This window comes from Plectropomus leopardus, chromosome 8 (assembly GCF_026936395.1).
Source record: "Plectropomus leopardus strain MGB_pleo_1.0 chromosome 8, ASM2693639v1, whole genome shotgun sequence".
Lineage (NCBI taxonomy): Eukaryota > Metazoa > Chordata > Actinopteri > Perciformes > Serranidae > Plectropomus > Plectropomus leopardus.
This window is the reverse complement of record NC_142183.1, coordinates 10,454,749-10,480,491: the sequence shown is the minus strand read 5'-3', so window position 1 is coordinate 10,480,491 and position 25,743 is coordinate 10,454,749. Positions and strand designations below refer to the sequence as shown.

Below are 25,743 nucleotides of genomic sequence, written 5' to 3'. Positions count from 1 at the left end.
ACTATCAAAGTATTAAAAAATTTTAGTTTTCAGTTTTGTCAAAAAAATAGACGCTCATTTTTCTATTAAACTCATATGGGGAAGCTGTATCGAGGATTTATTATAAGTAGTGCATAACACGAGCCACCAGAGGTCAGTCTCCATTGGTGGAACAGGCAGCTGAGCTCACAAACAGGGCAGCTGCAAGTGGTGGGGATAACGTTTTTGGACTGTAAACAGCCGGCTGGCACCGTCAGAGAGAAACCGTGAGGAAAACAGCACATTTTCACATCTAACTCAGTGACTGAAGAACTTATATCAACCAAACTAGAGTTGGTGAGTGTAAGAAGAGTTGACTAACAAACTAAAAGACTAACAAGACAAAGATTTTTTGGGGGGAGTTTTATTTTGTTGTTGTTGGATGAAGTGTGTTTTATGATGAGTTAACAGGGAAATTGGGCTATTTGTAATTTGATGAAAGAGAATTGAATTCAGAAGCATTTTTCTGTTTAATATGGGAGAAAAACATGTAAGCATATTACCCTCCTTGCCATTTTCTGTGTTCACTGGTTATTTATTAGACTGAAAAAGCCAAGAGAGCTCAGGGAACGTAGTGAACTCGCCGGTAAGAGATGGGGCTGTGTGGGGTGTGGAGGGCTAGGTGGCACCGCACACAAAATGCTGTCACATATCGTTTACGTCGGTAAAATTTCAGGAAGGTATCAAAGTATGAAAAAAATAAGTAAAAATGGGGCCCCAGTTGCTCACCTGGTAGAGCGGGCGCCCCATGTACAAAGGCTATGTCCTTGCTGTAGAGGCTGCAGGTGTGATTCCAACCTGCATGTCAGCCCCTCTCTCTCCCCCTTTCACGCTATCATTGTCTTGTAAATAAAGTAAAAAAAAGTCCTAAAATATCTTTAAAAAAATATATATATATTTAATATATAGGAGTATATAAAATTATATACTTGTTGTATTTGCAAAAACCCTGGATATTGAATTGAGCAAGGGTGCATTTTGCAGTTTTATTTGTAAGAGTAAGATATATTATGTGGTCTTTCAGAAGTTCCAGTCTTGTGGAGTTAAGCAAGTTTTTTTGAAGCATAGCCTGTATATCATTTCTCTGCATTCTTATTCAAAGTAACATGATGTAAAATACACTAGGTTTCGCATCTTTGCAGCCTGACAGTGCTTCTTCAGTTCAGTTTCTATAAATGTTGAAACGTGGTCAAAAATCACCTCTTGCATTATGTAATACTCAGCATCTGAGGCCCTCCTAGTGGTGAAGGAAAAGGGGAAATAACTCTCGAGGCAGACGTTACTCTCATTTTTCTTCTTGGTCGCACCCCTCTCCTCTCATGCAAACCAATCAACTGTAACTTGAGCTGCTTTAATGGGGGAGAATGATGCTGCTTCATGAGTATCACTGGCAGTAAACCAGTGCTGGTTGGGGGCCTTGCACGCAACATACACTCACAGGCGTGCACACATAAAACATGCACACGCACGCACAAGCTACCAGAGCAGAAAGTGAAGATAACAGGATGAGGCTCAGTCTGGGTCAGTGTTATTAGACAGGAGACCAACAGCCATCAAGTCACTTAGCAAAGTAAACCTTCCTGATACACTGTGATGTGCACCGATGCACAAAAGCCCTCTAAACCAAACGCCTGCATTTTTCCGTCCGAACCAACGTGATTGTTGCTTTTCAAACCAGCAATTCATTGCCTTTCTAGTAAATGTATTCTACTCAGAGCTTCTTCTTAGTGTGTGTGTTGCATGTGCTGCAAGACCACAGTCTCTGCAAACTGTGGGGGGAAACAACCACAGACTGCACACACTCAAACCCACAGACTCCAGTCCACGATCCATCTATCTCACCACCCCTATCTTTGTTTTCTCTCCCCCCTACCGAGCACCTAGAGGGGTCACTAGGACTCCAATCCATCCATCTCCCCGCTCCCCTCATCCTCCACCAGCATCCTTTCATCCATCCATCTCCCTCCTTCACATGACCTCCCCAATACCTATCGTTCATCTGTCTTTGTCAGGCGCTCACCATCCGCACTTACTGCTCAATTAGAAACATTTTCCAAAAAGACGCGAAGCCAACCTCTTCGATTCAAGCTCCGTTCATCTCGGCAGGATCCAAGACTCTGGTAAAAACTATTATCCAGCCTGATACCTCTTGCCCTTACCTCCCACCCTCCTCAAGAGCAAACCTCCAACCCATGCCTATTTTCCCTTAATGCTAGTCCAGCTCCTTCCCTCTCCTCCTGTCTCCAAACCTCAGACCACAGGGCTTTAATAGGAGGGTTAAGAGGTAATTCCTATCACACTGCCATCATTTAATATCTAACCGAGGCTGACAGAGAGGAAGGTTACGAACCCAAACCAGAAACCCACCAGCAAACCTCCCCGTCTCCTCCTTCTTACTCTCCTGCTGTTATTCCATCTTTCAGTCTCTAACCTTTTTTCTGCCGTCATTCTACCTGAGTTTCCTCCTCTTCTGACTCTCTCTTTTACACGCTCTCTCATCTACATACCTGGCTATTTACATCACCGCCAGTTTCTTCATTCGCAGAAAAAAACAGCACGGATGGGATAAAATGCGCTGAAAAATGGACAAGAACGATGAGAAAAGTGGAAAAAAGAAAAAAAATAAAGGGCAGGAGGAAACTCCAGACACTGTAATTTAGATTGTGCTGATGGCAAAGTAGGGATATAAAGAACATGAGATTTATAATGTTAAGTTTGGAACACATTCACCCTTTCCACTCTCGCACTGAGTTGTCTGAGAGCTCTATAGGGATCCATATTCGACCGGCGATAAATAAGAGCTATCGAGACCAATTACGGGTTTTATAGAATAGTAATCCAGGCGGCGGAGGAAATAAGACTGTCACTCATGAAGAACAAGAGAAAGGAGTTGAAAGAAAAGATAAAGACAGTAAGAGTGTGCGTGATGGAGTATGTGTGATTGCATGTGTTTGCGTCCGTCAATGTGTGTGTTCACATGAGGGGTTTCTGACTGTGTGCGATCCTGGAAGCCACAGTTGACGTAAATGTCAATTTGCTTTCAGCCATAGCAGTCTACTTTTCTGTCTTCAGCAATACATCACGCATCGCCACAAAAATATGAAACACACATCTGTGCGGAGTTTTAAGTAGAGGTTTTACAGTTCGCACCCCACTGAGAAGATTTCATCTCTCTGCGGCTTTTCTGCCAACACAAGAGATCAGATTGAGAAAGCGCTGCAGAAAATACAATTTACTGTCATCATCATAAACCACCATTATTATTACTGTATTTGTTGTTTCGGTTCCTTTACTCTGTTTGGAAATTACAGTTCAGATGTCGAAACAATGATGATGTTTCTGAAAGACACTCTTTTGAAATTTACTGTTCCATACTCACCAATGGCACATAATTGGATCTCAGTCCTTTTAGATTTTGATATATTACAAAGTGTTATGACACAGCAGTGACCCTGGTTTGCAACTGGAAGAATCTGTAACTGTTGTAAACACATGCTACAAGCTTTTCAGATCTTTATTTTTAGGTTAAAGGCATTTAATTTCTGATGCTGAATAACTTTTCTGAGTATTATCTGAATGTTTGTGTGGCTAATTCTCTTTTCAATCTGTTAAAACTCCCAAAATTTCAATATTTTAAAAAATATAACAAGGCCATTCATAGAAGAATACACTTTTTCAACAAAGAAAGGTTACAGTAGCTTCCCAGGCGTTCTGCCTCATGGAAAACATTACAAAAGGGAGTGAGAGAAGTGAGAAGTTTAATGTCCCAGTGCTAGTATTCCCTATCCTAACACCTCACAACACACACACACACACACACACACACACACCACACACACGCACACGCACACGCACACACTACACAACACACAGACACACTGCCCACGACCCACACTGATATGCAAATACAGTATACTGACATGGTAAATGCACGCACACACTTAAATATACATGATATAGTGCAGATGAGTGCAGACACATACAAGCAAAAGCAGCCACACACACACACACACACACACACAGGGTCTACCTCTGGCTTTACTTGAAGGCAGCCCAATATAAGCAGCTATAAAGTTTAGAAGGTGTTTCAACCTTCAACCTAAGCTGACAGAGAGTCTCTGAGGATAAGACAAGTAGAAAACCTGAGTGGAAAGAAAGAGTGCGGACAGAAAGAGCACAGGGGAAGAAAAGGAGACAGGGTGGATGCACCGATGGGACTGAGACACACAAAGAAAGAGTGTGTGTGTGTGTGTGTGTGTGTGTGTGTGTGTGTGTGTGTGTGTGTGTGTGTGTGTGCGCGTCTGGGAATGTGAGATGAAATAGAGAGAAGGAGGGCAAGAGGGAGGCTTCTCTGCATCAGTATGTCCTGCTCTTACTCTCCCAATGCTCTGGGAAAACTCCATATTCCCGAATAAAAATTCCTCACAGGTCCAAGCAAAACATTCGCTCCAGGCACACTTTCACCTCTTAAAATCATGCGCACACACACATGCACACACTCTTTTTCACCTCTCCCCGGGAGCACAGAGCGGCACTGTGTCACCTGGCGCGGGACTTGAACCCTCAACCCCGGATAAAAGTTCTGACATTGCACCGTGGCTGTGTTTTCAAATGGATCACGTAACACATCAAAAGAGGAGAGGAAAGAGCAGAGGGAGAGTGACGGAGGGAGAGCCAGAGAGACAGAGATGGGAGATTTGAGGAAAGTAGGATGGAGAGGTGGAAAAACAAAAAAAAGGTGTACTCACAGTCGTCCTAGTTTGGGGTTGGACTGGAAGAGAAGCTCTGGGAGGAACTGGAGTTTGTTTCTGTTCAGACGACTGTGGAGAGAAAAAGAAAAAGAAAAAAATATTGTTAAATTAAAACAGCTTCACTTTTTAAAACTCAAGAAGAAAAAGCATGAATAGAAAAGGGCAAAAACACAAAACTCATAAATCATTTTGATTCATCTTTTAGTGTTGACTGAACTATCATCAACCAGGCGACTGGATCACCTTGAAGGTCAGCAGGTTCATGGTTCAAAGGTCAAACTCATGAGAAAGTCTGTCTGGTTTCCTGTGATCGTGACCAGCAGGTTATCATGCTGTGTTTTGTGTGTGTGACTCAGCTGCAGGTTATCGTGCAGTAAGCTCCCTAAAGCCAGTTATCACTCTCATCCCTGCATGTGTTTTGACCTCTGGGTGAAAGGAGGAACAAGATTGGGTTCCTGGCGTCTTCCAGGCATCTGTACTATGTTGAAAGATGTGTTCAGTTAAAATAAAAACACTCCTCCCTGGATAAGTCCCTTAGGTAAGACTGTTTTCAGTACATTTTCAACATATTTTGGAAAATATCTAAACCTGTTTTGTCACTTTTTTTTGTGAAACCCCTTCGTCAAGTACAAACAATTTAACAGCAATGAGCGAACGGAGACCAAGAACAGCTGAGATATCAAGTGTTGTCTTTGGAGGTGTCGGGTAACAATAAAAAGTGGGCGTTTCAATAATGCTGGGGTTAAGTTGAGGTACAAAAAACACTGGGTTATGTTTAGGAAAGATCATGATTTGTCTTAAAATATACACACAATCACTGCTGGAATTGCCTTGATGTGTCACTAAAAAACACAGCAGACATGTCAGATAGGTCAGACCACATACTTTTTTCTTCTTTATGTACAGTTCAGTTCAGTTCAGTTAAAAATGACAACAGAAATAAATAAGTGTGCTGATTTCACATATCTCGAAATTCAAAAAAACAACTGCAAGTTCTCTACCCGAAAGTGATCGCGGTTTGATCTCCATAATCAATTAGGGAGTTACAAAATAGCCACAGTCACAATATTAAAAAAATAAAACATATTAACAATTGGCCTTATTTATCTTGATAGGACACAAAATGCACAAAACTTAAAGTGTTTTGCCCAAGAATTCATTTTACAGCGATTAATATTTCTCATTAATAAAACTGAAAGCTTATTCATCCTGTATATTCCATTAATGTTGGTCAAGACAACACGTCTGAGAGGTTTTGTGCTCATGAATCCAAGCTTTCCAATAAATAGTGTCATCTTAAAATACAGCGAATCTCTTATCATAGAAAAAAAAGCCTCTTTCAAAGATTACGATGGGTTATTTAATACATGTGTAAAAGGTGCATGTGAGAAAAGTGACAATTGACTCTGCAAAGACACTTTTAAGACCATGTAATTCTTAAAAAGCCTAGCAACTAATAGTAATGACCAATCAGGAGAGCCCAAACATGTTGTGCAAAAACTCATCATCTAGCGTGGTGCGGTCACATGAGCCATAAGAATACCAGAATGAATGCAAAGGCAATACATCGTTGTGTTTATACTCCCCCATGTGCACATAACAAAAACTAAAAGCAACAGAGGGTTTGGCTGGCTTTCATTAACTACCAGATGGATAGCAGGAAATTATTACAAAAAAAACAAGATAAAACAATTGATAATTAAAACCCTATGGATGTAGCGTTTTTCCAGTCCAATAGCTTTCATTCAGCATCACCTCCTCTGTTTTTTTTTCTTTTTTAATCTTGGTAATATTTCAGAAGTTCCAAGAAACCTTTTGGAGCATTTTTTTTCCTGTAATATGAGACCATTTCTCATTTATTATGAGATAAAACAGCCCAGTGCCTTCTTATATTTTACATGAAAAACACCAAACCAGTTTGTTGTTGTTGACCTGAGCATTAAAGGCAGAGGAGGATGGAGAGAGTGACAGAATGGTGCTGACCAATGGGCAGACCTGTGTGCGAGGGTGAAGTGAGAGATAGAGTGCTTAAGGGTGAAAGATGTGTCTGCGTGTGTGTGCGGGAGGAGGGTGGGTGCGGCTGCAGCAGAGACAGATGAGGACAGCGTGAGGAGAGGGAGTGAAAGTGTTATCAAGCTACCAAAGCATTTGTCTGAGAAACGAGGCGTGGAAGGGAAAAAGAGAAGAAAAGGAGGGTGGAGGGGGGTCACAGGGTCACAAAGTAGAATCTGTGCTGGAGAAGACACAGACACCAACCTTTTAACCCCTGTGATAATGATAATAAGACCCTGACTTTCACTCCTGTGTGCACCAATGGAAAGATCGCCGCGGTCCAAAAAGAGACATCCACCATTTGAAATAATTGACCCCTGCTCCCTGAAAATAACTGCTGGTACGAAAGCAAAGCGTACGATCGGCTTCTATTACAGTTATGAGTCATTTTAAGATGTTCGCTCGCAAAACAGTTATGGTTTTTTATGAGAAGAATCCTTTGTGTATTCTCAAATAATAATGACGACTTTCTTCTGCTTGGAAGCTTTGAAACATTACCAAACCACAAGTCCATGGGCACTATATTTTTAAATTTTGGAAAATTATCCCTATTAGTCAGAATCACAGTAAAGTCCAGCAGAAATGGTTTGGAGACTGAAGGGGACTAATCTCACTGGACCAGTGCCTCAAAATTCAGAAGTTTGATATATTTTTATAAGAAAAACAAAATAGAACGCACATCTTGAAAGATCTCCTTTTCTTTCTACAAAATATTCAATAATTAAAACCTTACACTGGATTAATAACAGCTACATTTTGCCATTTTAGACCAACTCTGAGTCCTTGGTTGTTTCTTTTACACAACCATGAAGTGAAATGACCGTATCCATGACTTTATAATTCATGTGTTGACATACATGAATGTCCACGCCCGAGGAGACGACTATCTACGATCCATGTTTTTCACATTGACGCCATAAATCACACAGTCTCAGCACCACGACCTCTCACCCCTCAACTTTCACCCTGACAGCCACAACATCAGAGACCCTGTCAGCTAAGCATTTTAAAAAGCATTTCACTATCACTAAAGTTTGAAAAGAAGATCCCACACACTGCTTTTTTGCTCAGCATCAGAATTTATTGAGAGTATTAACATTTCTGTCCCTCTGGACGTTCATCAAGAGTAGAGAGTCACACTTTTGACAAAGGCCCAGACTGAAACATTAGTATTATCAATCAATTGCGATGCTGTGCAAAAGCAGTGTGTGGGATCTTCTTAACATGCGTCAAGTGATATTTTCCAACACATCTGCATCCGAGATAAATGTGCAGATATCTCCCCTTAACCCTTTGAAACGTGCAGCAACATCATTTTACTTGTGCTGCCTTTTAAGAGTATTTAGACCTTTGAATCCTAAGAAAATTGATGCAATTTCTTTCAAAAACATTAGAAAAAGGCAATGAGCAACTTGGTAACAAATGTTTCACAAACTGGGAGAAAGAGAGAATTCTTTTTAAAAGCCAGAGAAAAACTATACTTCTTGCTTTAAGTAAAGTAAAAAAAAAAGTCATACAAACACTAATTGATGTTTACAGTAAGTGTATTAATCTGCAACTTAAGTTATAAATGCATTGCACAACCCCTTAAACCAGGGGTGCTGAAAGTTTGGTGACTAAGTGCAAATTTAGGGAATGAGCATGTGATTGAGGGCCGCATCTTACTTCCACATTTAACTGCAGTTGAGCACCAAAATTGCTAACACTCTTACTAGTTGGATAACAACCTGCAGCATCCAACTACAAGATTACATTCTCAACCTGGCAGACACTTGTTTAATGCAGTATCCGAGTTGTGTATTAAATCAGGGGTCCAACACATTTCCAATAACTTTTCCATTACTTTTCAAGGAGCCATAATTATTTTTTCCCTTACCAAACTCTCTGCCCGTCTTTTAAACATATCATATTCTAACTGTATTCACACATAATTTGAGCCTGCTGGAGTATTCAACACGGACAGACAGAGCGTTGAGAGAAAGTGAAGAGACGTACATGATGGTTGAACAAAACGTCACACATCTACATAATAGATCACTGATTTTTACCACCTTCATGACTTTTCCAGGCCTGAAAATGTGAGATTCCATGACTTTCCCAAATTTCCATGACCCTGAGAACCTTGTTAGATGTATTTAATGAAAGTGAAATGGAAATGGACAGCAGATGATTCAGATATGATGTGCATTTCACGTCATGTTCCAGGTCCACACGATGTTTTTGAAGGCCGCCATTGGCCCCCGGGCCACACTCTTAGCAACTATGCCTTAGACACATGAAAAGTCATCTCTTGTGGGAGTTTTGACACACAGCTATGTTGTGTCGTAACCTCTATCCCCCTCACCCCTCACCTCTGACCCCTCCTGACACACTGTGTTAAAGAGCCTTTTAACATTAAAGCAGCCCATCACCTCTCACTTTCACCATCAGATGTTTGATCTCCATTTAGAGACAAGATACACATGTTGCTGCCACTCAATGCTTGCTGTCACCTGAACTGCATTAAGTGCCTTTGTCTCTCTGTATGTCTCTGTCATGAGCCTGTGACAAAATCTCCCTGTTAGTCTTGCGCTTGTGAAATAAAAACTCCTTTTGGAAGTGGACCAAACTCAACACTTTCTGCAGTGTGTCTTCAAGTTACTGTCACTGTGATATTGCGGGAGTACATTGTGGAAATACAGTGGCAGATTAACCAGCCTGCTGTGCTCAAATAGCTAAGAAAATCGACATTATCACATCAGTGAAGAAATTCTCAGCTCCTGTCCAAGCCCAGCAATGTGAATTCAACACTGTGAAGACAGCCAGCTGCTAAGTTTAGAAATGACCTCCAAAGTGGCAGCTAGAGGGTTTTTAGTTACCTTACAGCTATAAAAATACAGTTTTAGGATATAATGTCTAACAATACACAATGTATTACTATATTTTAATTTCATGCCAAAGTGTCATAAACAATCTATACAGCAGGGAGGTAACAGCATGTCCTCCTGCAGAGCTTTCTGTCTGTCCTCCCTCCAGCACAGAGTCATAAACATGCAGGTGTGTGTGCGGGAAGTGTTGTGTTGTGCACTGACACCTTGATTCTGTTGACTTGAGCCTTGGTGTGAGCTGATGACACACACACACACACACACACACACACACACACAGACCGAGGCACTATCTATGAGAGATTCCAAGGTTGTGTGTGAAGTGGATGGACTTGGGTATCATCCAGGTACACTCTCTCTGTGTGTATGTGCTTTAGAGAATGGACTACAGGAAGTCAGAGGTGTGCATGTTTGGGGAAAAGGAAAATCAGCAGCCATAAGACAAATATTTGCATGTGTGTGAAGTCTTGTTTGCCGGCGTGCATGCATATATATTTTGGGATACTTATATGTGAGCATCTTTGTGGCCTGGTGGGTTTTTACATGCCTAAAATATCTTAAGTTTGCATTAGCATTTTCTCGCTCTCACACAACAGGTAGCAGAATAAGACGGAGTACTTACAGTCTCTCCAGCAGTCTGAGGTCCTGGAAGGCTCCTCTCTCAACAACGCTGATTTGGTTGTCCTCCAGATGACTACAGGGAAGGACAGAAAGACAAAGGGCAAAGTTTTAGTTGCTAACAACAAATCCACAGTTCAGAAGTAATAAAAGCAGAAATGTTGCATGACGTAGCAGTGAGGGGAAATAATGGTGAATGGAGTAAATAAGACTTATCAGTAACATTAGCAGTATTATTAATAGTTAAAATAAGTTTAATTTAAATATCAAATTTAGGGACAATCATAGCTGGGAAAGCCTATCCACAGCCAGCTTTCCAGGCTGACCTAAGAGTTCAAACCAAAGGAAAAAACACACCAGTTTAATCTCATTTTCTGGACAGTGCAAACATCAGCTGCTTGCCAGAGAGAAATAGAGAGATTTCAAACATCGGGAGAGACATTTGCACTTTTTAGAAATTGGTTGTATAAACAAGGAATCAGTGCACTGAACAAATGAATCTGGCACCCAGCAAAAGTTTGAAAAGTTTAAGACACGCAGCATTTCACAAATGTCACGATCTAGTGAGCCAAAACAAACAATTAACAACCCATCCCTCTTCCACCCCTCAGTGGATATCTTCTCCATTTCTTTCCAGTGCTGCTCCCAATGTAATGCATATTCCTCTTTTCTCTTCCCTGCTCTGTGTGTTGTCATGTTTTGGGGGCCATCTAAGGTTTTCCAGATGGGACAGAGTAAAGGAGAGAGAACATCTCCACAGATATGTGTGTTTATATTTTCTGTCTGAGGATGTTAAGAGTGACATCTCCTGAGAGAGGGGAGGGGACAGAGGAGATCAGAGTGGAAAAAGTGGGTGATGTGAGAGGAAGAAGAAGAGAGCAGGGAAGAAGTTAAAGGAGAGGAGAGAAAGGAGGAGGCAGTGAGTTAGGAAGCAGACCCTAGATTGATTGAGTGAGAGAGATATAATATAGATAGAACGCCAAAGACTAAAGAAGCTGTATCAAAAGAGACGATGCCGGACCCGCCATGTGGACTTTGAATTGTTTTGGCAGGACCTTCCTTTAAATATTCTTTCAAAGAAAATGTTTAGACATGCAGCTGTATTACAGCCATCAATCTGTGGTCTGTCAGGCCGGCTCTCTCAACAAACACACATGCAAACACACACACACACACACACACTCAGACGATCAGTTGGACAGAGGCATGCACTTGACTGAATGATAACAGACCCACAGACAATCAATCATGCATCCATGGACATTCACATTCATAAAGAAACTTGTATATGCACACATTCATAAATGCATGCTTATTCACTCTATTCTTATTTAATGATAGGGCTCCTTATATATTACAAAATTACTTTAAAATGAACCACACACTATAAAAAACCCCAAACATTGGATGAAAAATTGTTTAAGAAAAATGAAAATGTTGTATACACCTAGCATGCTTAAAGCAGTTTATACACAGAAACACATTACACATGCTACAGAAAAAATGAGAGTTGGAGAAAGAAGTCTAAACTCTTAAACACACTAACAGGTGCAAATACATATACTGTACAGAAGATACTACAGAGTATGCCTTTGTTTGTGCCCGTGCTGTGGCTGCACTGATACTGTACCCCCTGCTTGCCCTGTATGTGGTCTTGGTCCCGGTTGCGCCGATGCCGTGATCATGCTTTTGGACACCTCCACTATCAATATACGCATGAGACTGCGACTGAGACGTATCAGCACCCACAATATCATCATAGAGTGCATTTAGTAATTTCACACCTATCGTTATTGTAATATGACGTGTCTGTTTCCATTATTGCTGTGCATCTCTTCCCCTCTCTCTTTCTCTTTCCTTTTTGCAATGATTGTATTTCATTTGTTATTTACAACATCTATTGCACGTCTGTCCGTCCTGGAAGAGGGATCCCTCATCATCCTCTGCTGCTCTTCCTGAGGTTTCTTCCTCTTTTTTTCCCCCTGTTACAGGGGTTCTTTTTCGGGAGTTTTTCCTCAGGTGATGTGAGGGTCTAAGAGCAGAGGGATGTCATACGTTGTAAAGCCCTCTGAGGCAAACAATGTTCTGTGATAATGGGCTGTATAAATAAAATTGACTTGACTTGACAGATTCAAGATCCACATACAAAAACATACATACGAAGGTACATACAGACAAAGGTTGGGTAATAAATCAAAAGAGAAAACATAGCAAGCTTATGAAAACACATAGGCAATCAGAAAAGCCAACACACCAGCAATTATTATAACTGAAATCCACTTTCCCTAAAAATCCCAAACCCTTTTCCCTGCCTGTATTTAGAAGCTATATTGACACAGGGAAATTTGTTTTTTTTTTTTTTTTTATTTATTCAATCTGCTATGAGGGACTCTGAACCTCCTACCAGAGGGCCGTAACTGGTACTCATTGGATGGTCATTAACTGTCCTCTTGGCGTTCCTTACTATAGCCTGTAGATTGCAAGGACATGTACAGCTGACAGGCACAGCTATACATTCCCAGCACTAATGAACAATGTCAGATATAGGGCTAGGCTAAAAGTGTGGAAAATTATATTGTGATTTTTTTTTGGTTACATCTTGATATTTTTAAATCTTATCAAAAGCACTTAATTAATGCTAAAATTGGGAGACAGAGGCAAACATTACTAAATTTCTTTTACCAAATTTCCTCTTAACAATATTGTAGGATTGACAACTGGTACTATGAAAAAAATATTACCACAATTCAATTTTTGATCAATAATCATTGGCAATGTATATATAATGACTACGTGGGTAAAGGCAAGTATTAGAACTGTCTAAAGAGTTGAGAAAAGTATATCACTTTACTGTAATGCAACCTTTAAAAATCTGGTTAAAAAACACCATTTATTCCATATCACGATATAACAATGTCCAGTATCTACGGCGATATATAGTCTCATATCTCGATACGATATAATACCTTTATATTGCCCAGCCCTAGTCAGATATACAGTATATGAAACCATGTAGAGAGTAGACACAGGTAGAGTTATGCACTTGCAGCATACTCATATAAAGATATGTACGGTCCTAAGTACAGTCCAGCCAGCATAAATCCAGCGTGTTTATTCTAGTCCCTTGACTTCTCCATCCTAATAGAAAAAACATATCTCATAAACTTTAGAATAAGCTAAATCAAGACATAACTTTGAGTAACTATCAGAGTTTATTTGTCCAAACGAGGGATCAACCGCACGCTGATTTATTGAATGAAGTTTAGAAAGGCAAGGGGGATCTCAAGCCAAACACATGGTGTGGGGAGTCGATGCTGGCATATTGTTGGGATGAGGTACTGTTTTTATATTGGTCTGTATCAGGCATTAGTCATCGACACAGAGATGGAGAAGGGCAGAGAAAAGAGAGAAAACGTATTGATTTCATGTGTGTGGGGCCTGGTGTGTCTAATAACTCTTTCATTCAACCATATTAGAGAGTCTTAGCAACCATTACAAAGAGCACAATGATGTCACGCTACCTTGTGGCAAACATGGAGTGCTTGGCGTCTGAAGGAAATAAGGAAATACTTCAGGGGATATTAACTTCACTTGTTGTTTACACACAACGGGTGAAACCACATTAACTTTCTCCAGCCAAGTGTTCAAAATCAAGCACGAGTTTTCACCTACATCTAAATTTGTTTGGAATTACTCAATTTCGCCACAGTCTGGAAGAAATCTTGTGATGTACGGCTGCCAAAGATATTACGCTAAGTGTTGCGCATGCAGTGTGCACGCCGAGACAAGCTGTGATTACAGCGAGACGGTCTGACAGAGTAAAGAATATTCAGACTGCTGGATTGGATTACATGTTTTTAAATGAACACAATATGTTAAATGTTTAATCGGACTACAGCAGGCTGTCTGATTTAGGTGCCTTAATGACGTCATATAATAAGTTTGAAAATTTAAAATACCAGCAAACGTCCAAAAGTCCAATAAAGATATTTGTAATTTTTGGACTCTTTCATCATTGAGGTGTTACTGTACAACCAGATCATTTAGCAGCTGAAAATACACCGAATACACTGAAGTTTAGATTGGTTGAGGCGTTTAACAGAAGTCAGACTATATGTAATGGGAGTCATGTATTTTCACACGACTAATTATCAGTAATTACTGGCCTGTATGTAAACAAGGGCATTGAGGAATACTTCTTTGCAGCTATTAGTTTTCCCTGGGAAGAATGTAAGGAGCCTTTAACTACATGCAAACTTTTCCCATGAGATGTATGTAAGTGACCAAGAATCCCACAACGAGTGTGTGTGTGTGTGTGTGTGTGTGTGTGTGTGTGTGTGTGTGTGTGTGTGTGTGTGTGTAAGGAGTGAGAGGGAGATATGAAGGTCTGGTAAGTAACAGTAATACCTACAGATAAGAAAAAAGGCCACACCAGGCTGTGACCATGTATGCTTTTGTTCATCCTTCAGTATCATTTGCAACAATGTGTGTGTGTGTGTGTGTGTGTGTGTGTGTGTGTGTGTGTGTGTGTGTGTGTGTGTGTGTGTGTGTGTGTGTGTGTGTGTGTACGTACTTTCTCAGACTATCTTCCCTTTCCCAAGCCATCTCCTCCCCATTTCTTTAAGAGATTTAGAGTGGGGAAATGTCACAGCAGTTTATCACCAACCACATGAAACAAGCTGCTGGCCCACCACACGCAAACACACACACTCTCTCACTCACACACAGACGCAGAACCTCTTCTCCTCGGTCCTTCTCACCCTATTTCTAGTGCACAAGATGCACTCAAATAAAACTTTTTGGTTTTGCTAAAACACGTACACATGTAATAAAAACCGGACACATTCACTGACGTTCCAAACTCCACCACGGTCCTCATAAGTACAGCTATAGTTAAACAAATGGACTCATGAATGCAAACACACACATGCATCAACTTATTTCCACTCTGTGTAGTTTGTCCTGGGAGTGTATTTTTATCTACCGTGCTGGTTAAAACAGAGTGAGGAGGGAAGCTGCATGCAGCCAACGGTGATTATAGTTATTATAGGCCTCAAACACACGCGCACACACACACATACTGTACACAAACACACACACACACACACACACACACACACACACACACACACACAAACACACATTTGAGCCACTTGAGGCAGAAGAGTGAGAGAGCCCTTAACGTCAATTAGGACAGCTGAGAGGAGACGAGGAGTCACACTCTGCTGAGTGCAGCCGTTTAGATATGAAGAGTTAGACAAGCACGAGTAACATCAGCAATGACTTTAACATGCTGATAAGATGAGACACTGTTGCAAAGGCAAAAGACAAAAAATAAAAAAGTTATTTAAAAAAAAAAGAAATGTCAATTTGTCATCATCTTTGAAAGTCATTTTGCCTTGAAATGGAAAAGTGGTCAGGCTGGATCAGCTGTTTTAGGCCCTTTTTGGGTCCCCAGAACAAACACAGTGTCAGATTGATCAGTTATGACACTTAACATTTGTTCAGTCTGGGCGTGCATCATGCTTTAAGAGAGGGTGTCTTCATGACCAATGTGTAGAGGAGAAACAATTACTGTACAGTCAACAAAAAACCTCTTAGTGTAGTGTAGTCGCATAGTGTTAAGATAGACTTGAAAAATGTGTCTATGTGCGTTCTGTTCTTTTGCTGGGGTCTGGACCGTTGAGTCTATCCACTCTACCAAAGTGTTTGATTCGTCTGGCATTGTGACTTGAAATAACTGTTTCACAGTTAAAAAAACAATTGATCCAATGAGAGCAGTAAGGGGGAGTAATGATTAGCCAATCAGTGCCACAAGTGGGACTAATACCGATGTCAAACCGTGTGCCAGAACCAATGGTGACCTCTCTAAGACGAGACAGACGCTGCTGTTGGGGCTGTTCTAAAGCGACATGTCTTCTCAGCACTGCCCAACATCATGGCTTATTTTTATTTCATTCTGATCCAGTACTAAAACTACAGATCAGTCTGGACTCAAAATGACATTAGATTCAGGCGGAAACTTTGGTCTCAAGTGATTGGTAAGGAAAATCAAATCCCCCTCCACAAAATCAGTTAGGGTGGACGACATGTCGAACTAAAGATGGTGTGAAGAGTATAAATTCTGTCTGATATCAGGCAATCTGTTCTCAGCACTTGTTTAAAGTCTGTATGGAGGTGAAAACTGATATCATTTTTAGAGAGATGGAACGTGAACAAGACTTTTGTAGTTCAATTACAAGTGCACAACTTTACAGAAAACCCTTCTGTACATCTTAAAAAAATCTCGAATCTTTATTTTTAAAGACATTCCGGTATCTTGGGATGTCCCAATATTACTTAACTCCCTAAATTCCCTAACTAGTACTCAGAGAGATGGGTCACAATATTGAATTCAGAGTTTTCTTTTGCTGTTTCATCTGAACAATGACTCACACTTTCTTGCAAACAATTCAGAAACTGTAACTTTTTGTCAGCAGTCTCATCTCTGCACCATCATATCCGCACCAGTTTAACATCTTGTTGCTTGTTTTATAAATGAGAGTCTTGCTGCTTGTTACTGGCATGTCAGCTCACCATTACTCTATTATTTAACCTCGTAAATATTCAGTAATTACGGAATTCAACTCCTTGGATAGGACACTTGCATTCTCTCCTGCTCTGAAATCCCTCATTAGGATGGGAAACTTTATTTTATAGAGACTTGTTTCCCCTATAGCCATATACAGGCCTATTAGGTAAATATAGCATTTACCTAATTGCTCCAGCATGGAGGGTTTTTGTTAATGGGATAGCTTGTAAAGAAACAAATACAGAGTCACAATGAGGAAAAAGAAAGAGGTCATAATAGACCTGCTTGTTAATGGTAGATTTAACATCAAGTCCTCTAAATGAGTAAACGGGTCGTTTGATAGCATGTCTCATAGGAGCGTTTTCTGATCTGCCAATTGTGTGGTTGAGCTATGACTACGTTTACACAACGAAAGCTAATAGGCTGAGCTGAGGGAAACATCAACATCATGGTTAAAAGAAACTTATACTGGCTGTTGGAGATGGGATGCAAAGTCGCAAGCTTTTTATACCCAAGCATGAACATGGACTTACATTTTTATGCCTCCACGCTGGCGACAGCTGTGGCCAGTGGCATTATGTTCTCCGTCTGTCTGTCCCATTCTTGTGAACATATCTCAAGAATGCACTGAGGGAAGTTCTTCGAATTTGGCGCAAACATCCACTTGAACTCAAGGATGAACTGATTAAAATTTGGTGGTCAAAGGTCACAGGTCAATGTCCCTGTGACCTCTCATCCATCCCATTCTCAGGAACAGGATGTCTCCTGAATGCCTGGAGGGAAGTTCTTCCATTTTGCACAAATCTCAACTTGGACTCAAGAATGAACTGATTTGAATTGGGTGGTCAAAGGTCAGTATGGCTTCACAAAACCGTTTTTTGGCCATAACTCAAGAATTTATATGCTAATTGTGAGAAACTTTGAATTAATGGAATTTTATATCCAATGGTCAACTTCGCTGTGACATCATAATGTTGTTACTTAACACCGTAACTCAGGAACCAAAGGGGAGACATTTGGGAATTGGTGGCACTAATCCTGAAACTATGCTAATTGTATGGATCTTCTGTGCTGCCGGGTTGAAGATGTGTGTGAGGTATCCACATTTTGCAGCGTGATCCAAGCATATTTATCCAGCCGCATCCTCTGTACTTCCCAAGCACATGTATTTTCACTAGAAATGTTATATTCAAAGTATTTCCACATAAACAGGGCAGGACCATGACTGGTCCGTGCATAAGACAGACATTATGATTTTAGCAAAAATGCATGTGTTTCTCAAGTATTGAGCATATGACTGGATAAATGAGAGTCAGATTATACTGTACAAGTTGTATCAGAATTTGTAAATGGATGTTTTCATATAGTTAAACATGCGGGCTTATGACTTAAATTCATCAATGTTTGTCTTTTTTGGTTTCTTCGACAAGGAGCGGTAAGTTTTCAGTGAGGGACTGATAAACAAGGATCATTCGGCGGGGTAAAGTGTTCTTTAAACAACTCGTGAGTCATGTCAGCAGCACTAAACAGTTTATCACAAAAAGGTGTTGACGGAAAAAAAGAAAGAAACAAACTTACAGAATCCTGAGGTTCTTGAGGCCAGAGAAGTCCACTTTGGTGATTCTGGTGATGTTGTTTCTGTTCAAATCCCTACAGAGAGAAACACAAAGGTTACAAATCTGACTTAACAAATCTAATCACTGATAAAATTGAGTTTTATGAACTTAATATAAGACAGTGTACATCTTGAAAGCGTATGACTTCACCATATAAAATTCCTAACAACCAAATGAGCACCAGAGAGGAACAACTGAGTTCATGTGTGACTGCGTTTGTGTCTGTGTGTGTTCTCACTCAGTCAGATTAGTGAATGTGGCAGTAGGACGGAGCGTGAGAATACCCCACAGCATATTAGCCCACACACACACACACACACACACACACACACTCACATACATGCACAAACATACAAACACAAACAAACAGAAACAAAAACACACAAACACTCCTACCGTACAGGCACCAGGAAAATTATGCACACACTCACTTACGCGTCTGCACACAAACTGGGCTCCTGCTGCTCCAACTTATTGAGAAATTTTCCAGCAAAAAAAAAAAAAGACGGGGGATGAAATTATTTTCTCTTTCCATCATCAGAGTTTAAAAGCTTATCGTGTTTCCTGGCTGTCATTCAATCTGTTTTAACTATGGGTGCACGATGTATGCACAGTGCAATATGAACTGACCGCCTGAGTGTGTGTGTATAGACTGGTTCCCTTTATACGGGTATGCTGTTTATTGAAACGCTGTCGTACTGGGGGAATTAGGGCGAGGAAAAAAAACACACACACACAAGAGAGCACAGACAAACAACATACACAATTTTCTCTCCTATTTCACACACACACACGACTCTTTCCCTCACTTTTTAAGCTTTCACTTGCCCTCAGAGACACACACACTCGCACACATGCACATAAACAGTCTGGTTTTGCCATGGCGGCCGCGTGTGTGTTTTTCATAATACACCTAAACATTTATAAATCTGATTTAAGACCATATTAGGTTTCAAAAGGCTTCTCCAAACTGCCATGGCAAGGATCACTAATAAGAGCCATACCCCGGCCTCAGAAAGGGAGGGCCGGTGTGAGCAAGGGCAGCACGTCCTAAAGCCCAACATGGGGTCCAGGAGTCCACCAGGGGTCCTTGAAAGGGCCCCGGGGGTAATGAAAAGTCTCAACATCACATCTGATGCAATGGGAGGTCATACAGAAAGACTGCTGATCAAAGATTCCCACCCACTACGATACACAGAGTGATATCAATCACAAGCAACAAAAATTTAGTTCTCAGGATGAGGCCCCAGTCAAGAAGGGTTTCTACTGGAGGATTCTTCATATGAGAAGAGTTTGTTTAAAGCCCAGCAAAACTTGACAAACAGAAGTTAGTGTCCAGCTCATAACATTGCAGACCTTGAGATATTTCCCTCACAAGTAGGTGGAAACCAAAACAGAGCTAAAAGGAGTATAAGTCCCTTACCAAACATATACAGATCTTTTTGAAAACTGACATTTTCCTCTACATTTTGGCCTCTCATCAATGAGTTTTAGACGCCCTAAACAGAAATTTGTGAAAATGCCCACTGAGGTGCAGATTTTTCAAAGTTTATCGATATGTAAGGTGGAGCATTTGGAAAACAACCATCTCTTAAATTCCCACTTACCCATTGTTGACTAACTTATACTTGAACACACTTAAACTTTTGCATGTCCAGAGCATCACTCGCATATCTGAGTGAGCTCTTTGATCCTTATCAAAGGGGAATCAAAGATGATGAAATCTCCAGTGGGTGAGTATACTGAAAGTATACTGACTGGAAACATCACAAACTGGCATGATTTGTGCATGGCCCAGAAGGAAAGCTCTACAATGAATGATTAAAACTGCCCAGAATATCACTGGTAACCATCTAGAGAGCATCAGTGACATCAGTAAAGTGAGATTTCTGCACAGAGCCCAAAGGATACTGAAAGACAGCACTGACCCCATGTTCCTAACTCTGTCCACCCTGTTGCCATCTGGCAAAAAATACACAAGTATCCGTTACCGAACCACCAGACTATGAAGCCGTTTCATTACCCAGGCTACGAGACCCTTAAACTCCTCCTTTAATTCCAAAAGATGCAGCAGGATCAAGGACAAATGTTGCTGACAAGACAACCAACACCAACAAATGTTTGGACTCATTTTTAGTGTTCTAGTGTGAATGGAGATATTCTGTAAAAAAGAGTGCCTTGTGGACAGAATATTCTGTTTTTAAACACAAGGAGAAAATATCATTTTCAAAAACGTCTGTATATGTGTAGACAAGGCCGAAAAGTTGGACTCAATTTTGCCAGGGGCTAAACAGATGCTAATATTGACTCTGTCAGCTTATGTATGAATAGGCAACTTTTTTGCTCTCATATTCACAACTGTATAAGATGATGATATGTCAGCATTGTGCTTCCACTTTTTGTGCTGCCCCAAAGTATTTAGTAAAGAGAACATTTTATTTTAATTTATATTTGTCCCAATGTATTTTAATTCAACCATTTTTCCTGTCTTCATGTAGTTTTTACAATAAAAAACAAACAAACCTTTAAATTAAGTTTTACAATCTGTGGGGAAGCCCTTGTGGCCTGGGATTTAACGTGTTGACCATGTAATCTAAACCATCCCTTCATTTCCTGCCAATCTAAATAAAGGCTTTTTTTAATGAAATAAAACGGTTTTGCAACCTGTGAATGGACTGACAGATTCAGAAATGACTGAAACATAAACAGTAAAAATAATGTTGCTGGTGTAACGATGCTGCATTCCTTATAATCATAGATAAACCCACATCATCAAATGATTCAAGCACTTGGAAGCAGCCAAGACATGAAAAAATAGAAACCAGAGAGAAAATGCATGCTGATTTTTGAGTTTCATCCATCTTGCCAGTGCATTCAAGACACCAGATAAGTTTCTGACAGCGAGCCATTTCCCCATCATCCAGACTGGATGCTGCTGGTTCTTGTCACAGGCTTTCAGTATGTGTGTAATTGCCAGATTTTTGGAAAGCGAGGCAGCTTGATAAGCCTTCTTGGACGCGATGAAAAACTCAATACAGCATTGATTTATCATTTTCAACTTGAGGGAAGAGCAGCTTCCATGATGAAAGATGCTATTTTTTTTGCCATGTTGATTTGTAATTTCAAGTATCCCCTCACTTCTGAGTGACTGGGAGGCAGCATCCAACCCAAAAGCGTCTGCTCCCCCTGTCTCCACCTCCATCCATCTTCTCCTCCCTGTCTTACCCCTCTGCTATCTGTTGTTCCTTATCTTTTCACGTTCTTTACGTTTTTTCCTTCCCTTCATCTGTGTTACATCTCTCCTTCCCCAGTCACTGCTCTTTAATGTCAATCTGTCAGTCCTTCACAGCCAGCTTTACCCCTGTGTTCCCAGCCTTTCTCTCCACTTTTTTCTTTTTCTCTCTAATCTCCCTCTTTTACAGTGTCTCTCTTTCTCAATCTCTCATGTTTTATCTTTTGCTGTTTCACAGTTGACTAAACACTTTTTCTTCGCCTTCCTCTGTTTTTCTCCGTCCCTCTAATCTCTCGTCTTTTATCTCAATCTTCCACTCTTTCACTATAGTTGGCTACATTTCCCTACCCTTCTCTTTTTTTCTCTTGCCTTTCCCCTAATCTCTCCATCCTTATCTCCATCTTTCTCTTGTTCACAGTGGAAACTTCTGCTCTCACCAGGGAAACCGCTCTCGACTCAAACAAACAGTGAGGACAGAGGGCCAGGTGGAGAGCTATGGCATCACTCTATCTAACGTCACCACCCAGCAACTGAGAAAGTCAAGACCACTGCCAGAGCAAAACGAGATGTGGTGTGAAATTAAATGATTAAATTGTCAAATAAGGGAACACTAAATCACAGTGATGTATTGAGAAATAAAAACGAGTTATTAAGTATGTAGCCCAGTCATCAGAAGAAAATGTTGGTGTTTTACATTTCTGTAAACCACAGATGCATTACATTTTTACCTTTCATACCCATCACATCAACATTTCATAAGTGATGCAATTACATGTATAAGAGCTGATTTTGTCATCAGTAGGTGGAGGGGACAGAGAATGACTGCCAAGCTGTTCAAGACCATCAAACAACAAAATCAGTTGTGTTCTTAGTGAGACATTGTCTGCATTTCCAGCAGTAATATTACCACCAAAAGCAAGTAGTGAAGGCCAAAACATGATCTTTCCCTGACCATAACCAAGTGTTTTTTGTGCCTAAACATGACCACACATCCACCAAAGCGTTATGGAAATAAATTGGTGAGTATGGAGTATTACATTGATATCATTCTTTATAGAGTAGCAGCTGTAACATCTGTCATTATCAAATAAGCATATTTTCTACCTACTAACATGTGCATTATGGGATTTGTTTATTTGCCAATGCTACTACAGTATACAGTGAACAGAACTTTATATGCTATTTTCATGTTTGGTCCAATATGTAAATGAAGGATTTAACAGCCAAAATGTCATATTTTAAAATAAAATTACCAATTTGAATTTGTTTCCACCTTATAGTATTCATATATTTTATTTATCTTTAAATATAGAATTTCTGTTGCTGTTGACTATTTTACAACATAAACAGTACATTTACATTATACAACAAAACAGGAGGGACATACCAATTTAATTCTGCTGTGGTACTGGTTAATAGTGCCATGATGTTGATGTTCAGTCGTTCAGTTGTTTCAACAAACTTATTTGACAAATAAATACAAATTTTAAACGCATTTTCAGATTTTTTAAAATTTCCTATATTATTACTAATTAAATTGGTATTACATTTAGTGACATGTGCATAATGATTTTTTGGGGTCTTGAAACTCGAAGTTTACAATTTGGGTCTTGACTTGGGACTTAAATGCAAAAATTCGAGACTTATGACTTGCATAATAATCACTTGTTCTCAGCTGTGTTTTAAACCAACTATTAAAAAACTGTCAATAAAATTGTCTAAAGACGAGCTGACTGACTTCAAGCTAGAAAGGCGGCCACTTTTATACACCTGGTGTGCTAAAGTGTGGGTGTTCGCCCCACCCAGCAGTAAAGCTTAACTCAGCTTTAAATTTAACTGACCAGCTGGCAGTCAGACAACTAACAAGAGGCTTTGGTACAAAAGCTCTAACCGCTATTTGTTTCCATTACAGGCAGAGGTGAGGCGTGCATGCGTGTGTTTGCGACAACGGGATAAGTCAAGAATGCAAACAGCAGGTGTTCGGGGGAATTAATGCGCCATACAACACCCACACAAAGGCACAGACAGCTCCCACCACATCTCACCCCAGACCACTGAAACCGGTGAACCTTACAGTCTGGCTGCCTTGGGCCGGCGTACTGGTTGACTTTACACACAGACACACGATCAGTGTGTGGGGGCCTGATTCACTTAAAGCACAGCTTTATTGGTTGGCTTCACCACAGAGACTGAGAAAAAAAACGAAATAGCTATTAGAAAGGAATGTTAAACAAATGACAGATCAGGTGACAAAGACTCTCAAGAGCTCCATGGAATGAAAGTTGAACTGACCGCCGCTGTGGTAAACCGTGAAATGTTAGGAGAATACATGTGCTGAAATGTGTGACGTGTCGGGTTGCCCGCCGGTCAGTTGTGTTCCCCCTATCTTAATCCGTCCTGTTTTTGTTTTCTCGACCTTTGCCCTCTTTTTTTCCTATCTGGGCCGACAGTGAGGAATAACGATTAACTGCTGCTAACAGTTTCCTCTCTCTGTTCTGGCTCTGTCTATCTCTCTCTGACACTGTGACATTTCCTTTTTCCACTTTGTCTCTCACTCTATCAGCCACTGCATCCTTATCTCTCCATCCCTCCATCCTTTCCCTTTCATCTTTTGTTGTTCTCCGTCCAAATGCATCGTTTACGAATGCGTTCGCTTCCTGTCCTAATCTCCTGTTATTTTCCACAAAGCTCTTGTACTGCTTCATTTTCTCATTCCTCCTTTCTTGTTCTCCATCATTCCCTCTCTCAAAGATAGGTATGCTCAATTTCGCTCCCTAAATCTCCAAGTTACGCAAGGAATCCTAATTGCTTTCTTCCTTTTCCTCTGAGCTCCACGCTCTACAGTGTGTCTGTCACCAGAAGCAGGGGGCAGTTGCTTCAGAATTAGCCTTTGTATCAGCTGCAATACATCCACTTCAAATGTTTTGATATGACATTCAACAATAGCTGCTCAGACTTCTTTTTATGTAATCATTAATTGCATCATCAACTGATATAAGACTTAAAAGGCAGAGGCAGCACAAGCCAAAACAGTCAGACCGAAAAAATTATTAGCTTTTGCTGCTTAATAAGTAATAATAGTCAAAATTATGCCAGATATACCATCTATGTAATGCACTAAGCACACTTCCAATAAAGGCCAAAGACAAGGAGTAGTAGTTTGCAGTCGTTGCAAAAAAGGTGTAAACCCATAGACAAGATTGGACAAGACAAGAGACCAGGTTTATATAAGTACAGATTTTTGCCAGATCAGTTGCATTGCCCCCAGTGGAAAGAAAAGTGAGGCAGAGACTTTTGTATCTGAAAATCCTGAAGAAATTCTAGGTATCCCCTCAAATACTTACGAATTTCTACACCATTGAGAGCGTTCTGACGGGTAACATCACTGCCTGGTATGGAGAACGGACAGGACTGCAAGGCCCGGCTACAGGCCTTTGCACACTGAACATAACCAAGTTGTCTGAATCTGAATCTGTTTTGGGATTTTTCTCCTTAACTGCCACACATCTAAAAATTAATAATGACCTTGTGTCAATCATGTTTGTATACTGAGTCCGAAATGTTCGTCCGTCATTAAAGTTTTCAGAACAGGTTCGATTTTCTGCATTTTTTGCATCCACCAGAAGCCTGGAAAGAGTTGTTTGATGAAGAAACAGTAAAGAAAATGTGCCAGCTGGATTACGTGACAAGACAGAGGAGCAGGCGCACAGTGTCATATCATAACTCAGATGGCTCACTTTTAACAGGTCAGATGGTGATATTCAGTTGGATGATGGTGAGGACCGCACACAGAAAGACTAGTGTGGAGACAGAGAGGACAGCTCAGTCCCTTCATGCAGTTGCGGTGTAAAATGCAAGAAACATGGAGAGAGCTGAGACTCCAGTACAGAGAAGAAAGGGAGGATATTTGTCTTTTCATTTTGTCTCATATTGCAAATTTTTGCGACGAAAAGAACAAAAACACATCAAACTCAGTGTGCAAGGTTTCTCTGTGTTACTTTTTTTTGTTTTTTTACGA

General features: G+C 40.4%; 1 protein-coding gene across 1 annotated transcript in view; it reads right to left on the bottom strand.

The window, feature by feature from the left end:
• Positions 1-25,743, bottom strand: part of slit3 (slit homolog 3 (Drosophila)) — a 334,139-nt gene that overhangs the window by 294,543 nt on the left and 13,853 nt on the right. Inside the window, exons 2-4 of the mRNA XM_042492991.2 lie at positions 18,456-18,527; positions 10,311-10,382; positions 4,767-4,838 (exon numbers count right to left, since the gene is read on the bottom strand). Of these exons, the coding sequence (XP_042348925.1) occupies positions 4,767-4,838; positions 10,311-10,382; positions 18,456-18,527 (216 nt within the window). The remainder of the gene's footprint in view (positions 1-4,766; positions 4,839-10,310; positions 10,383-18,455; positions 18,528-25,743) is intronic.